This window comes from Leptosomus discolor, chromosome 16 (assembly GCF_034619465.1).
Source record: "Leptosomus discolor isolate bLepDis1 chromosome 16, bLepDis1.hap2, whole genome shotgun sequence".
In the NCBI taxonomy this organism is placed as follows: domain Eukaryota; kingdom Metazoa; phylum Chordata; class Aves; order Leptosomiformes; family Leptosomidae; genus Leptosomus; species Leptosomus discolor.
In genome coordinates this window covers 4,216,434-4,231,016 of record NC_141406.1, presented here as the reverse complement: position 1 = coordinate 4,231,016, position 14,583 = coordinate 4,216,434, and the positions used below count along the sequence as shown (strand labels likewise).

Genomic DNA, 14,583 nt, shown 5'->3' with positions numbered 1-14,583 from the left:
ATGGAATGGCTTTCTAAGAGCACCCCTGTTACTACAAAACTGTGCCAAGTCTGGAAGTGGATTCAGGAACAGGCTTCCAAGGATGTAGAGAAGGGAATTGCAAGGCTAAATTATCCCCTCTTGGTGTACTGAAAGTGGAGGCCAAGCTAAGCCCAAAGGAACTGCGGGACAACATGGTCCCACATCAGCCTAAGGAACAAAACTGGAGAGACACCCACCAGTCTGAGGCTGGTGATAACTTAAGCTTCAGCTGATTTTTTGAGATGTATCCAGAAGGGAAGGAGGTCTGAGGGCTTAAAGGGGGAAGTAATGAAGAGAAAACACAATAGATTTTTTTTTTTTTTTAGATTGGATGATCTGCACAGTGGAACTAGTAAATATTTAAAGGGCAAATTCAAGTGAGCTGGATGCTTTAGGTACCCATATATCCCCGGATCTTGTAACTGTTCTGTGATAGCTCCACATTTGTCACACCTCTGCATTACTGTGCTAATCTTGGTAGAATCATTACAGAGTTGAAACTACCCAAGTAATTATTTTTTTAAAAAATGTTCTTTCTATGCTTCAACATTAGAACCTTCTAGGAAGAATAGTTAGGAAATGGTGAGAGCAGTTAATGGAAATGTGCCCAACACTTCTGATGTTGGCAGTAGTCGTGTCGTGTCCCCCCCCCCCCACCTCAGACACTGACAGGGAATCCTGTCCATGAAGGAAATCTGGTGCAAATCTCTGCAGCTACAGAACTGAACCTCTACAGGAGGATACCTAACGAAATTGTTAGGCCAACCTGTGTCTCCTCCAAATGAAATATTCTCTTGGCCTACTTAGGAGCAGCATTTTACCCTGGTCTCTCTGACATGAAGGTCCCTTGATGCATGTTCTAATCTCAGTTGTTTTCTGTCGTAGTCTCACCTCTAGACAGCTTCTTGCTCCCATCTATGGTGGCATTTTCCATCCCCATGGGTGGTACTGCCAAGCGTAAGCCTGCTCTGTATTGCGTTGCGGCATCCATCAGAAGTCAGCAAGAGAGTCTTGCTGATCCTATATGTGCTCAAAATAAACTGGGTTTTGCTAAATGCCATTCTAAACAAAATGTTGATTAAGCTGTAGGCTGTTTTGCAAGGGGCCTCCGATTTCATGGGTAATCAGAGCACCTAATACAGCTGGCAAAAACCCCTCAGTGTAGAAAAGACCTCCCTCTTGAGCTATTGTCTACTAAATTGCATTTAGAAAAAAGCAATCCTACTTGACAAAAAAAGGAATTTAAAGACTTTAATTATAAGGTGTGCAGACTTTATAACCCAGAATGGCTCTTTAAAGATCAAATGCTTTTAATTGGGTTTTTCTTATGTAGATGTTCGCAAAGCCTTCAGTCACGTTTAGCTCTGGTTCTAGCTAGTAATGCAGTGGCTGGATGCAAACACCTTCTGTGTCCTACTTTCTAGAATCTCCTAGAGGAAGTGTTTACAGCAAGTGTGAATAAGCAGAAATATTTTGAAAAAAATCTCTTCTGCCCATGTGTTCCTACCTCTGAGCTACTGCATAATAAAACAGTTCCTATAAACATAAGGACTTGGACCCAAACAGAATAGCCACTTGACATTTTTAGAGGGGAAGGACTCATTTAGTTTTTTCTCTTCACCCCAGAACAAGTTAAACTTCAGTTTCATGTTGGATTCCTGCTTTCATATGTTCAAGGCTTAGTGGTGCTGGTAATATCTTGAGGCAGAAGCCTCGCAGAAACTTTTGAAATCTGTTTGAGAACCACTTGCTAGAGGTAAAAGCTGGGCTGTAAGCTGGGCTCAGCTGAAGTCCAGGGAAGAGCAGTGTGTGGCTGACTCCCAGGTGCTTAACCCTCGAGTATATTTGTCCCAGATAGCGCTCTGGACACTCGCTCCCTGCTGACGTGCTGCCCGGGGTGTGGTGGGCAGGAGGTCTGGGCTTTGGGGATGTCTCATGGGGCCGGTGTCTGCGGCTCCAGCCAGGCACCACGAGCCTCTGAGGATGCGAGATGGGCCGTACGTGGCACGGAGGAGAAGCGGCTCTGGCAGATGGTCATTTCTGCCGGAAAAAAAGCTGCACTCGTGGGGAATGTTGTGCCCTCGGGTGGGCTGACTGCTCCGAGGGGCTGCTTTTCCCAATAAAACGGGTTTTTTCCCCCGCAGCTCGTGGCGGGCGGGGCGGACAACAGGCTGCTGGGGGATCTCCGGGGTGGTTTTGGGGGGGAAAACTGCCGTGAACAGGCGAAGAAGTGGGGGGGGGGGGGGGGGGGGGGGGCCTGAAGCGGCGGCGCCGGGGCCCCCTCCCGCCGCGCCCGCGGGGGTGGCAGCCGGGCCTCCGCCGCCGCGGACGTCACCAGTGCGTCTCCCCGCGCGCCCGCGGGCTGTCGTGGCGTTACAAGCGGAGGAATCACAGCCGGTTGCCACAGCAACACCACCCGTCGGGACCGTGGTGTGCTGTCGCCTAGCAACCGGCGAGGGTCCCCGGGGGATGGCGGGGGACCCGCTCCGCTGCCCCGCGGGGACGAAGGTCCCACCGGCCCCCGGGGCCGAGGGATGCCGCCCTTCTTCCCACGAGCAGGGATGTGTGGAGCTTCACTGCCTTAACAGGAACAGAATTATTATTTTTTTTTTTTTTTACCTTTTATAGTAATTTTTTTAACCCTTTCCCTAGGGAGGGCAGTAGCAGTGGGTGCCCCCGTTTTATTCAGTGTGCAGCTTTCTGCCCGTTCCCTCCGTGCTCGCTGGTATTTAAACCAAAGGACAGAAGGGTAAAAATCTTGCATGAAATGGCTGGGTGCAAAATCTTTGGGGAAAACTCTGTAGGGGTGCCTGCCCCCCATCTTTGCTGAAATTACTACTTTGGTGTTTGCTGCACTTATGCCTTAGTGTCTGGATGGCCCTGTTCCAGTTGGCTCCTGAAGCTCTGGGTGCCCTAAAATGGGGTTAATGGGTGCTGCAGGCTTGGCCAGACTCTCAGCAGAGGACTGAACATTTCTTTCTGCCTCCCTCCCTTCCTCCAGATGGGTGGTGGGTGAGTGCCACTCAGCAGTGACCTCAAGATGTTTCTTCATTACCTTCCAGGGCACTGAATCATTTCATTGAAGGACTTTGCAGGCGAGAACACGCAGCTGCAGTCACGTCCTGTATTTACAGCTTTAGCATAGAAAGCCTCAGCACTCCAGTCCTGATGTGGCATGAAGCTAAATTATTAACAAGTGCTTTCTGCTAGGGGAGGAGTAGCTGGTGAGAAGGAGCCTTTCCTGCATGTGCGCTAATCGGTATTCACTGGATGATCGCGGATCTGGTTACGTGGTGCTGGGATCTGTTGATGCTCCAGAGGGGCAGGGAGCTGGAGGGTGCTTGGCGTAGTTAAGAGAAGGTTTGCTGGCTTCAGTGTTTGGCTCTGTCTTGCGCTGGTATCTGCCTTCCTCTTGTCTCACCATTTGTAATGCAAGTGCACCTTTTGCTAGGCACGAAGCGATGCTGGAAGGCCTATCCCCAAGGAGTGAGCAGCCCTCTCTAAGCTGGTGAAATGAAGGTGACTTCAGCCCCTTCATCAGGAAAGGATGCTGCCTTTTCTTGTGCAGTCTCCCCCCTCCATTGAATGTAGGCTGCTCAGAGGTGATACAGATCAAGACTTGCTATGCAGGGCTCCATGTGCTACTGAGTAGCTCAGTATGGAGGTCCTTACAGTAAGCTACTCCTTACCGAATAGGTCGAGAAAACACTTTGAGCCACAGCAAAAAGTAGAGGCTTTTTATCAAAAAGAATTCAGTGTAGTGGCTGATCTGCACCTTGAAATGTGGGGCTAGTCAAAGCAACTCTTCTTGAGCCTAAGTCCACTCAGGATCCTCATCTGTTTAAAAATAAAACCCCTGAAGCAGTACTTAAATCTAGACTGACTGACTTGCCTCTGTGCTGAGCATGGAGTTTCCAATAGCCCAGCAGGGTATATTGGGAGACATCTTAATAAACACAAAATGTAAGGAGGCTTGTACTAAGCATCTGTACAGGTAAAATAAGGAATTAAAGACAAGCTAGCTCATAGTGTAATGGCTACAGATCTCTGGCATGGCAAAAGTAGTGAATCTTGCCCAGCACACTTGTTCTAGTAACTTTTAAAATTATTAGTCTGGATTTCTTAAAACCAACATTGTTCCTATGCTGATAGACCTGACAAACAATCATTCAGAAAAATCTATTCAAATCAAAAATTGACAATAGAGACGCCTCTCTTGTAAGTGTGTTGTTGACCACAAAAGGATGTATTTAAAGTAGAAGTGGTTTGGAAAGGGGAATATAATATGATCAGCTCATTCTTGAATAAAAACATGTTTCTCTCAAATCAAAGTCAGGCAGTGCCTGCCAGTCCTCTGAAGCTATGCTGTATGTTACAGTGCAGAGCTAGAAACAAAACTCCTTCAATTGAAATATTACTGAAAGGAAGGTTTTGTGGCTAGCAAATAAAAACTCCTTTGGAGACTTGTGGGCTGGCTGATCATTTTCGTCCTGTACCAGAGGGATTGACTGAAACACCTCATTCTTTGTAGCAGTATGTTGGCATTAGATGCTGAGCGAATATAAGCACTTGGTGATTGAGGGCCCCTCTGAGGGATGCCGTGGCAGCCGAGCGCTCCTCTAAACACAAAGAGCTATTTCAGCGGTGCAAGATGACACGCTTCTTCCTGCCACTGAAAACAGATTTTCATTGCAAAAACTACCTGAGCTTGACATTGTGAAATTACTTCCTTATGCTCTGTGTACCATAAAAGAAGACCAACTGAACTGGGAAGGATACATCCTTGCCCAAGCTACATGCAGCAAACAGCTACAGGAGCCTGGAGCTTGGTAGCAGGAAATGTGTGGGAAAGCCATCTGGTGAAGCCGCTTAGAAACAGTGTGAAAGTCTTTTTTCATTCACTTCCTGACAAAGTAGTAATATGTTGCCTCATTATAGGAAGAGGGCTGCTCGTTGTTGTTATTTGCATTAGTAGCTCCTAGAAGCCCAAAGGTTGGGACAGGACTCTCGCTGTGTTAGATGCTGTGGGCACATGTAAGAGAGACCTTCCCCTATACACACTCCCCCCAAATTTTATAACATAAAAGGACAGAGAGCATAGGAATTTTTTTTTTTCCAAATGGGGAACTGAAACAGATGGGAGAGACTGAAGGAGCTGGAAACAGAACACGTAATAATTCTCAAGCCTTGACTTTCTCAGCGAAACTGTACTTTGACTCTTATACTTTACCTTTGAGCATTTATGGTATGTACCTTGGCATACTGCTTGTAATGTGCTCTGCAGTTCTCCCAGGTAAAATCGGCATTTAGCTTGGTGTGGAGACACTGCTGAGAGTTACCACACACTTTGCTGTGCTGAGGCAGGGGGAGGGAAATCGAATCAACATGCAGAAGGGATTTTAATCATCACTTAGCAAATTAAAAAATAAGATTACTGTGGAGATCTTCAACTTGATCTTTGGCATCTGAATCATGTCTTTCACTGTGAGCTCCCAGTCCAGCCCAGCTAATTTCCCCATGGTTTAATACTGCTATAACCCCAGGCAGTATCTCCGTTCTGCCAGAAGCAGAGAACCACACCAAAAGCTGTATTTCAAGAGGCGGCCAAGTTCCTTATAGCCTACTTGCTATTATTAGATATGTAAAGTTCTCCTGTATCATCATCTCATCTGAAGACCTCAAATCATTTTATGGACCTTTTTAGCCTCCTGGTGACTCTGAGGCAAGACAGTTATCCTGATTTTTAGAGACTGCAACAGACTTAAAATCCCAACCCTTGAGTTTTCCCTATCAGTCTTTGCCACAATTGAGGATGGATTTTTTCAGTCCCATGCTTTAATTGCAAGACAGCTTCCCATGTCCCCTTGTTATCCTTGTGTGGGTGTGTGGGACTGCGTGCTTGGCTGGTTAGCATTTGTGCCAGGTTTAGATGGAAAAAGTATGTGCTTAGGTTGGCCTTTCATCTCTGGGGAAGGCAGCATTAAAAAAATGTCCCAAAGCTTAATTAGTTGGTGAAAGACTATCACAGCAGCAGGAAGGAGGAGGGGTAAGATGGAGATGGTGGATGCTGCCCTGCTTTGAGGTAGAAGGCGCTGAAGCCCCAGGGCTCCAGAAGGAGTAAGCAGGACCATGTGGGCTGGTAGCTCATGAGGCTGAGACTGTCATTTGACATGTAGAGCCTAGTGCCAAGGGAATACCCTCCCCAGGAGAGATGCTCAAGTACGGTGAAACTCAGCCACGAGGTGTAATTGCTAAAAACTGCAGAAATTAAAACTTAAAGAGCTAGTACCTACTAGTGTAGAATGACTTGTACCAGAGAGGAACCTGTCCTTCTATCCTGTGAGTGAAGCCTCTGATAGGGTATACAGTGTCAGATGGGGTGGAGTTGAAGTTCTGAATAAGTCTTTCATTGCCTTATCCCAGGCTTCTCACAACCCTCTCCTCCCAAACAACCCGCTGTGACACCAAATGCAGGTGTAAAAAAAGCAGAACCAGGAACGCAAGGAGGATACCAGCAACACCTCAAAGGTCACAGAAGCTGTAACAACACTTCTTTGTAGGTTTTTTTCTCTTTCCCAGTGCTCAGTTCGTGATCCCTAGCAAGACTCCCGCCTATGGCAATACAGCTGCAGGCAAGCATGCCCAGGGAGCTGTATTTGTCCTTTTTATTTATTGAAAGCCTAAGTAGTAACAGGAGCCAGAACTATGTGGGTGCAGGCTTTAACCCCTACCACTGCCTCAAGGATTACATGCATAACCTTCAGAATAAGAGACCAGGCAAATAAGACTGCAATTGCACTATGGAGCAGCAGATGTGGAACACTAAGCACCCAGTAATCAAGTGCTAATATAATGCTGAAATTTGAAAAAGCCTCAACTAAAGCCCTGGGTGAATGACAACAGTTAGTTCCCAACTCAGTTTCAATTTGCCAGATTCTCATGAGTCTAGGAAGACTGTTTACACTTTTGCTATATCCATTGCTATATTTGAGTTGCTAGCAGGTTTTGGCCAGGTGACAAACTCTGAGCAATGAATCATGCCTCAGCAAGCATAAGCTGTCTCTATCAGTCTGCATTGGAGAAAATAGTCCTCTCCAAGCTGGGAATGGAGCTAGGCTGGAGCAGGTAGGGCAGCACCAAGACTCAACTTTTTCCCAGGCCGTGGCAGTTCTGAAATGGGTGGATGAAGACTCTTTCTGTCAGTAATAGGGAGTTAAGGGAACAAAACCCATGCTTGGACATTGCATGCTGGTAGACCTAACTTGGTAGTTCCTTTGCACAAGGCTTAGCTGAGCAGCTCTCTGAGCATATGGGCTGCAAGAGGCTCCTATAGCACAAGTGTCACGTGAGGATAATCCCATGTGGTTTAAAGCCCAAAGCAAGCTGTCTGGTTTTTCTCCCCTATCTTCTAGACTGATCTTTCAGTTTGTGCTTATGCTAGGACCATAACAAGCCTCACATTTCCCAGCCAGTGATGGAAATCATGCATACACAGAAAATGTATGTGTACTCATGTACATACATGTGAAATATGCTCTGTCCAGAGAAGAGGTGAAAGATCTTCACTAGCTCATCTGCTACACTTGGGAGATACTGCTTTAAAAACATGAATCAACTTTGCAATGTTCCTGAGCTGAGGAAGTTGGGGGTTGTTTGGTTGGTTTTTTTTTTTTTTTCCTTTAAAGCCAGTTAAACAAGTCCACAGACTAAGGAGCTCTTTTAGTACTTGACAAGAAAATTGTAGCAGAATGAGGATTGATTTCCTGAAGCGCTAGTACAGAGTGTTATACCCAAGACCTGCTCTTCTTACCTCCAGAGGCACAGGAAAACTGCATACCCAGATCGAGTGAAGACAAGTGAAGAGACCTGTGCACTTGGCCCGTTTCAGAGTCTTCCCTCTGAACAGTGCTAGTGTTGTGATCGAGGTTTCAACCCTCCCTTAGGTAATCACTGCGTCAGCCCCAGAGACTCACCTCTGACAGAATCTAGTCTGAAATGTGGTCTTGCAACATTAGATGGGCCTCTTCAGCATGAGTCTGTGATGTGTGGTTTTTGTTCTATGCTACTTTGGGGATAAGCAACTGATGAGAAGAAAATGCTTTCATCTGCTGGAGTAACTGTGTTCTCCAGCATTAAAATTACGGTTTGTACTAACTGTCCAGTGCAGAGGAAACCCCATTGTTCTTAATTCTAGAAGACAAGTTAACTTCTGAAGGAGGAGGCAGAAACTGTGAAGTCTTTTGCTGTCGGAAAGAAACCTGTGCTGGAAGTATTCAGTCAATTAGGCTGATCTGTAGCAGCCTCACTATAAAACCACTTTCATTCAGAGGCAAGTTAAGCTCTTTGCTGAAACACGTAATTCCAAGGAATTTCAGTAGATTCTCATGCATCCAACCATTGCAAAGTTGACCTGCAGGGACACACCGTCTTAGAATGACATGCTATGCTCAATTCTACAATATTATAGCCAATGTATGTCAAAAAAGAGAGGCCAGCAAAAAACCTTTCACCTCAGTCACAGATTAGCCTTTTTCTTCCTAAGTTTGTCCAGCCTATTCGTAAATTAGAACCACATTTTATAAATCAGTTTTAGATACAAAACCAGCTGAGACACATCTATGCAGTAAATGACCACTCAACCCAGAAACATAACTGTTTTGCCAATGAAATGTAGCACTGCTTAAAGGTGTAAAATTCAGTCTAAAGGCAGCATGTTTTATAGGGACACCTCTGTAATCTGACTCAAAGAACCGTATTTTTTTTTTCTCCTTAAAGAGGACACTTTCCTGCTCATTTGCCTGAAAGGTGGTTTATAGCAGAGCTGTGAGCCTTTCCCATGACCAAGGTGGCTGGGTGCCTGCCCTCACCGTGCTGCAGTGACTCACCCTGCTGAGCTGGTCCAGGAGTCTTTGGTTCTGTTCGGAGAGTTCCTGGACGGCCCGTGTCTTCTCGCGGTCAGCTTCGCGCAGGTGAACCTGCTGCCTTTCCAGCTCGTCCTGCAGCTGCTTCACGTCGCTTTCCAGTTCAGACACCCTTCCTTCCCATTCTCCTTCTTTGTTCTCAAATCGCCTCCTCAGTTCATGTTTCTCTTGCTCTAGATGCTAGATGACAGGGGGGAGAAGAGGTTAGGAAGGGAGGAAAGAAGTGAACCCTGCGTCCTCTTCCTCCTCTGTGCTTAGGGCTGAAATCTTTTGTGCAGGAAAGAGAACGGTCCTAGAGGGGACAACGCCATGGAGGTGGCAGTCCCATGTCAGGGCAGGTCACTGGCACTAAACTCGCTTTCCATTTTCAGCAATTGGCCTGTCCTTGGCCTCTGGAGATCAGGACATTGAATTTTTACTGAAACAACTGCCAAAAGAGTGAAGCAGGCTGCATGTCAATAGGCTGAATATATAGGTCAGGCAGGCCAATTGATTTAGCAGAGCCTAGCTTAACTCCAAAGCAATATTTCAGTGGGCAGTGGCAGAATTCTTTTAAAAATTGCCTTTATAGTCAAAACTACACAAATTGTATCCTTACTGCTGATGAGGAATCTGGATGAGGCATTTTTCTTGTCATACGGTTCTTATGAACAACAGTTGAATCATCTATCCATTTGCTCCTTCTATTCCTGACCTAATTAGTTGTCTGGTAGTTTGATAGTGCACAGTAACTCTATTGTTTGATGCAGTCCTCTCTGGAATGGCAATGGATGCAATGAAGTACTTTCTATAGATATTATGTACATGCACGTTCCGGGTTGCAGGTTCTTCAGAAACCACTCTCAGTTCTGGAGACTGCTCTGCTTAGGACTGGCTGGAAAATGAGGGACAGCACAAACCTAGTGGAACTTTTTTGCATGTTTTACGGGCTCAGTTAAATGAGGGCTTGACTGGAACAGAGCTGCAAATCAGGTCAAAACAGGTTTATGTTGTGCCCATTTGAAAGAATCCCTGCTCTGAAACTCTGAGCTTGAATTTCCCCTGGTGACTGAAGCCATGTGCACACTTGCGGAACAGTCACAGACTGGGGACATGGGCATGTCCCAGGATTAGCAGGGAAACCTGAAGAGCAGGAACTGTCTCCTTGTTCATTGTCTTCTGTCCCCCCAGAATAACCTGCTGCTACTCTCTACCGGATTCACCAGCCCTTTAGGAATGCGTCTTAGCAAAGATCAGAAACCCGCTAGGCCCAGCACTGGCAGCACTCGCCCATTTTTCCCAGAGTATCATCCCCCAGTGAGCAATCCCCATGGCACTTACGACAGGAGGGGAAAACCAACCTGCTAGGAGGAAAAGAAAATTGCACTGCATTTATGTGAAGTGGCTTTTTATTGCTTTTAAGAAACACAGGCTGTGAGGTGGCTGTTTCCCCTGGGTGCCTGCTGCCGATGACACACAGCCTCCCTTGCAGGATCTCTGCCACCTTCCCGAGCAGGTCTGAATGTCAAAGCTCTCTGCTTCTCCAGCAGCCCTCTGGCCTGCGTTATCACTAATCTTCCACCTCTTGCTCTGCAGAAAATGCATGTTTTCTCTTTCTCAGTCTTATCTCCAAGCCCTTTCCTATGCTTCTTCCAGCACAATGTAGCAGCACCCTGCTTGTGTCCTTCCAAACCCTTCTGCAAATTCAGGACTTTCTGGAAAACCCTCAAACGAGAGGGAAGGCTGATTAAAAACAGTGGCCCAAAGCAACAGTATTTCTTTGTTTCAGACACTAGAACAGTGAGCACCCCTTGCAAATGAGAGCACAAAGTATTATTAGAATTATTTTTAGTGCAATAGATAGGCATGAGAGCCCAGCACCAGGCCCATGACAACCATTGCAAAGAAATCTTGTTTGTAAGTTCAGTGTGGCTGGAGCAGCCACAATTTCACTTGTAGCAGCACACTGAAGACGCTGTCTTTTATAGCTCTGTCTCCTTCACTGCTAGGCAACGTTTAGAAAGATCCAGGGCCTTCTCTAAATGGAAGATGAAACTTCAGCCTGCTGAGGAGCAGCAGTGCAGCTGAAGTTCCCCAGACATACTGAAATGTGATTTAGAAGCCACTGATAAGCCTTGTCAGTCATTTAAAAACCACTTTAGTCCTTTACTGGAAAAGAGAATCCACACTATGTATAGCTCTAATAAATAGTCATCACAAGGGCTGGAGTCAGATGGCAGCGAAGAATATCAAGTTCATTCTGCTGTGATGGAGAAACCAGAACGGTGCAGTGGTGCACAGAGAGGCTGTTGCGAAGAGGGAGGATGAACCAGACCAGACAGTCTGACTGATTCCTCCTGCCTCTTCCTCTCCCAGCAGCCACCTCCCCTCGCCTGCCCTTGCCCCAGCACCTGCACAGCTGCAGATCTGGATGGGTTTGGGTTTTTTTTTGCATGTAGTGATGACAGGGCAAACAGGGTGTCCTCAGTAGGGGAGTTTCTTGTTTTCCGAGTGCCTCCCATCCACCAGCTGCTTACCAATTTTTACAGCAAACTGCTTTCTAGAAGATGTTTTCTTCTGAAAACAGCTTCTCTTCAACTTAACTGGGCTGATCCTCATTTAAAAAGGCAAGGGGGAGTTTCCCAGCTGATAAAGAGGGTTCATACTGTAAAATGCTTGGACGCAGCAGGCTTCTCTATGTCACAGGAACAGAGGCATTAGCCATTTTAATCCCTTACAGAGGATAAAACTGACTGGGATCACATATCAGAATTTATTACAGGACTTCAATTCCATGATTAGAAATGAATTTTAATTCAGGCCGTAAAGTGAAAGAGTTGCCAGAGTATGTATATGGAAGGAATGCTGCACTTCAGTAAGGAACCCACAAAACTAGAACATATCTAGTCTTGAGGCAAAGCACCGAAGGAACAGGCCAGCACACTGGCTGTTGGGAAATGGAGAGGCTTCACTGAGCTCTTGTAACCAACTTTGAACTGATAACTGGGAGAAAATCTCTCCTCCTAAATGCCACTTAAATGTTACCGCATCAGGTGCAATTGTCACCAAGGATCTCTTCTGAGACTTTGCTTCTGGTCATCATCAGAAAGTTCTCAGCATAGCGAGGGAGGTAACAGATGGGGGTCCTTCCTCCCTGCTCCTCTGACATTGAAAAGCTTACTGTGAAATTTTGTTCACTTCAGTGGCAACAGGAGGAGGCCAACATTTAATCTGCAGAGGCTAGGATTACCAGGCTTGTGTTGTAGAAGATTAATGTTCAAGTTTGATTTTTTTTTTTTGTGTGTGTGTGTGTGTGAAGTAGCGCGGTCTTAGATCTGCCAAATCCAGCGGAAAAAATCTGACCCTTAAGTACATAAAACTAACTCCTCTCAGATGGGTAGCCTGAAAAATAGCAATCTGTTATTCTACTGGAAAGTTAGAGCGATAGTAATGGGATGAAAAGATGTAAACAATTGTTTGTGTTTGCCATCCTTTCATTCATCTTCTGAATGGGCCTGTAAGAGCAGAGGTAAACATTCGGGGGATGTTATTTAAAGTACTATAAAGTCATAGTTCTCCCCTCTCCTTTTCATCTTTACATTTTGCAGACAGTGAGCGGTATTTGAGATGCCTGAACTCCCTAACAGGCAGCTCAGCAAGTACCTAAACTTGTGCGTTTTTCCTTTAATGGTAGGAAAGGTTCTACTCCAACTCATCAGGAAAACCACGTCAGCACCACACCACATACGTCTGTTCTTGCTTAAAGATCAACCTGAAAACATTTGCTCTGGCAAATTTTAATACTCTGGGCAATCCTAATCTGATAAATAGTGCCACTAAACAACAATTTGAGCAAATGTCACCTTCACTATTGTTTCCATCAGAATAGTAAATGCAGAAAGATTTCCCTGCAAAGAGGAAGGGATCAGCTAGGGTAAAGTGCTAAGTTTAATAATAGAGAGGAATTTTGTCCAGAGAACAAAGGGCACATAGTAATTTCACAAATCCTCTTGAACTTGAAAGATGCAAGTCTGTGAGGAGAGAACACAGGAATATGCAGAAAGAACTGGTCTAAGGCTGTGACTTGAAATTTGAATGTTAAGAGGGCACTGTTCAAACTCTCTCCAGAAAGGTGAGAGGCTTTTTCTCAGCCTTCTAAGCAGTATTACATGCTGGGAGAATTAAAATTTCTCTGAGAAAAAGAGTGGGGGTGACAGTGGCTCTCGCATGTAGTTGTGCAAGAGAGTTGTTCCAAAAGGAGCTGCCTGCACAAGTCTTTTTTTTTTTTTTTTTTTCTTTGTAATTGCTCCATTTCATCCTTAAAGATCAATAAATAGCTCGACCCACTGAGTTCCTGGCAAACAGCTCTCTCTAGATACCTGTAGGTATTTTTCAGAGCGACCAGCTGACAGAGTCGTATCAGTAGGGCTTATCTCCTGCCCTGCCTAATGCCTTAGCTGCCACAGCTTAAGCGTAAGGGTTGATATGCTCTGTGGCTCAGTACCTGATCTATAAATTTAACTTCGAGGCATTTCCGTGACGAGCTAAGCCCAGCGCACCTCCCCTCGCCCGGGTGGTACCTGGTCCTGGGGCAAATCAGCACCACAGGGACCCTCCGAGCCAGGCGCTCCAGGCCGACCCGCCAGCTCGCAGCCGGGGAGGGGGGAGAAGGGCAGATGTGCCTCCCCCAGGCCTAAGAGGGTTTTCTTCGCGATCACGGCCGCGGGGAGTTCCGTGGGCTGCCCGGCAGGGCCCGCGCCCGCCTGCCGCCCCCGGGCTCTGCCGGGGAAGGGGAGGCCGCGGGGCTGCCGGGGGCCGCGGCCCTGAAGCGGGGGCCCTTGCGGAGCGCTGCGGGCCGGGGGAGGGAGGGAGGGAGGGAGGGGAGCGGCGCGGCGCGGCCTCACCTCCAGCTTGTCGGTGAGCTCCTTGTGCATCCTCTCGTACTGGCGGCTCATGTCCTGGTTGCGCTCCAGCAGCGCCTTGCCCAGCCGCGCCGCCAGCACCAGGTCCTTCTCCTTCTGCCGGATCAGCGAGAGCAGCTCGGGGTCGCGGGCGGCGGCGGCGGGCGGCGGCTCCGGCGGCTCCCCGGCGGCGGCCAGCAGCGCCAGCTCCTCCTCCAGGGCCAGCTCCAGGGCGGCGGCCGCGGCGGCCCCGGCGGCGGCGGCGGGCGGCTCCATGCCGCCGGCGCTGTCCGCCTCCGCCGGTGCTGACCCGGCGGCGGGCAGGCGCAGGCACGGCGCCGACATGGCCCTGCGCGCCGCCGCCGCCGCTCCGCTGCGCCCCCCGCGCCCGGCCCGCGGCTGCGGCTGCTGGGCGGGGAGCGCCGCCGCCCCCGGCCCCCGCCCCCCGGCGCCGGGCCCCGCCGGCGGCAGCGCCCGCGCAGCGCGCTCATCGGCGGGGGGCCGCGGCCGCTGGGGGGGGGTGGGGGTGGGAGAGGTTCGGGCTATGCGACGGCGCACGGACCCTGCCGAGCCGCCCGCTGCCCGCGGGTCTCACTGGTTGTGCTGCGGGCCCAGGCCGAGGGTCCCCCCGAAACGCTGGGGCGGCCTGGAAAGCCCAAGGAGGGAGCGCGGCGCCCCCGAAGGGGCTTTCTGCGGGCCCGCTACCTGCTCCTCCAGGGCTCCCGCTGGGCTCTTTTCGTTACGGGAGCAGCTCTCGGGAT

General features: G+C 48.2%; 1 protein-coding gene across 1 annotated transcript in view; it reads right to left on the bottom strand.

Annotated features, from left to right (window-relative positions):
- BICDL1 (BICD family like cargo adaptor 1) overlaps positions 1-14,167 on the bottom strand; it is a 47,908-nt gene extending 33,741 nt beyond the window's left edge. The window contains exons 1-2 of the mRNA XM_086474345.1: positions 13,826-14,167; positions 8,907-9,122 (exon numbers count right to left, since the gene is read on the bottom strand). Coding sequence (XP_086330471.1) covers positions 8,907-9,122; positions 13,826-14,167 — 558 coding nt within the window. The remainder of the gene's footprint in view (positions 1-8,906; positions 9,123-13,825) is intronic.
- Between the last annotated feature and the right edge of the window lie 416 nt (positions 14,168-14,583).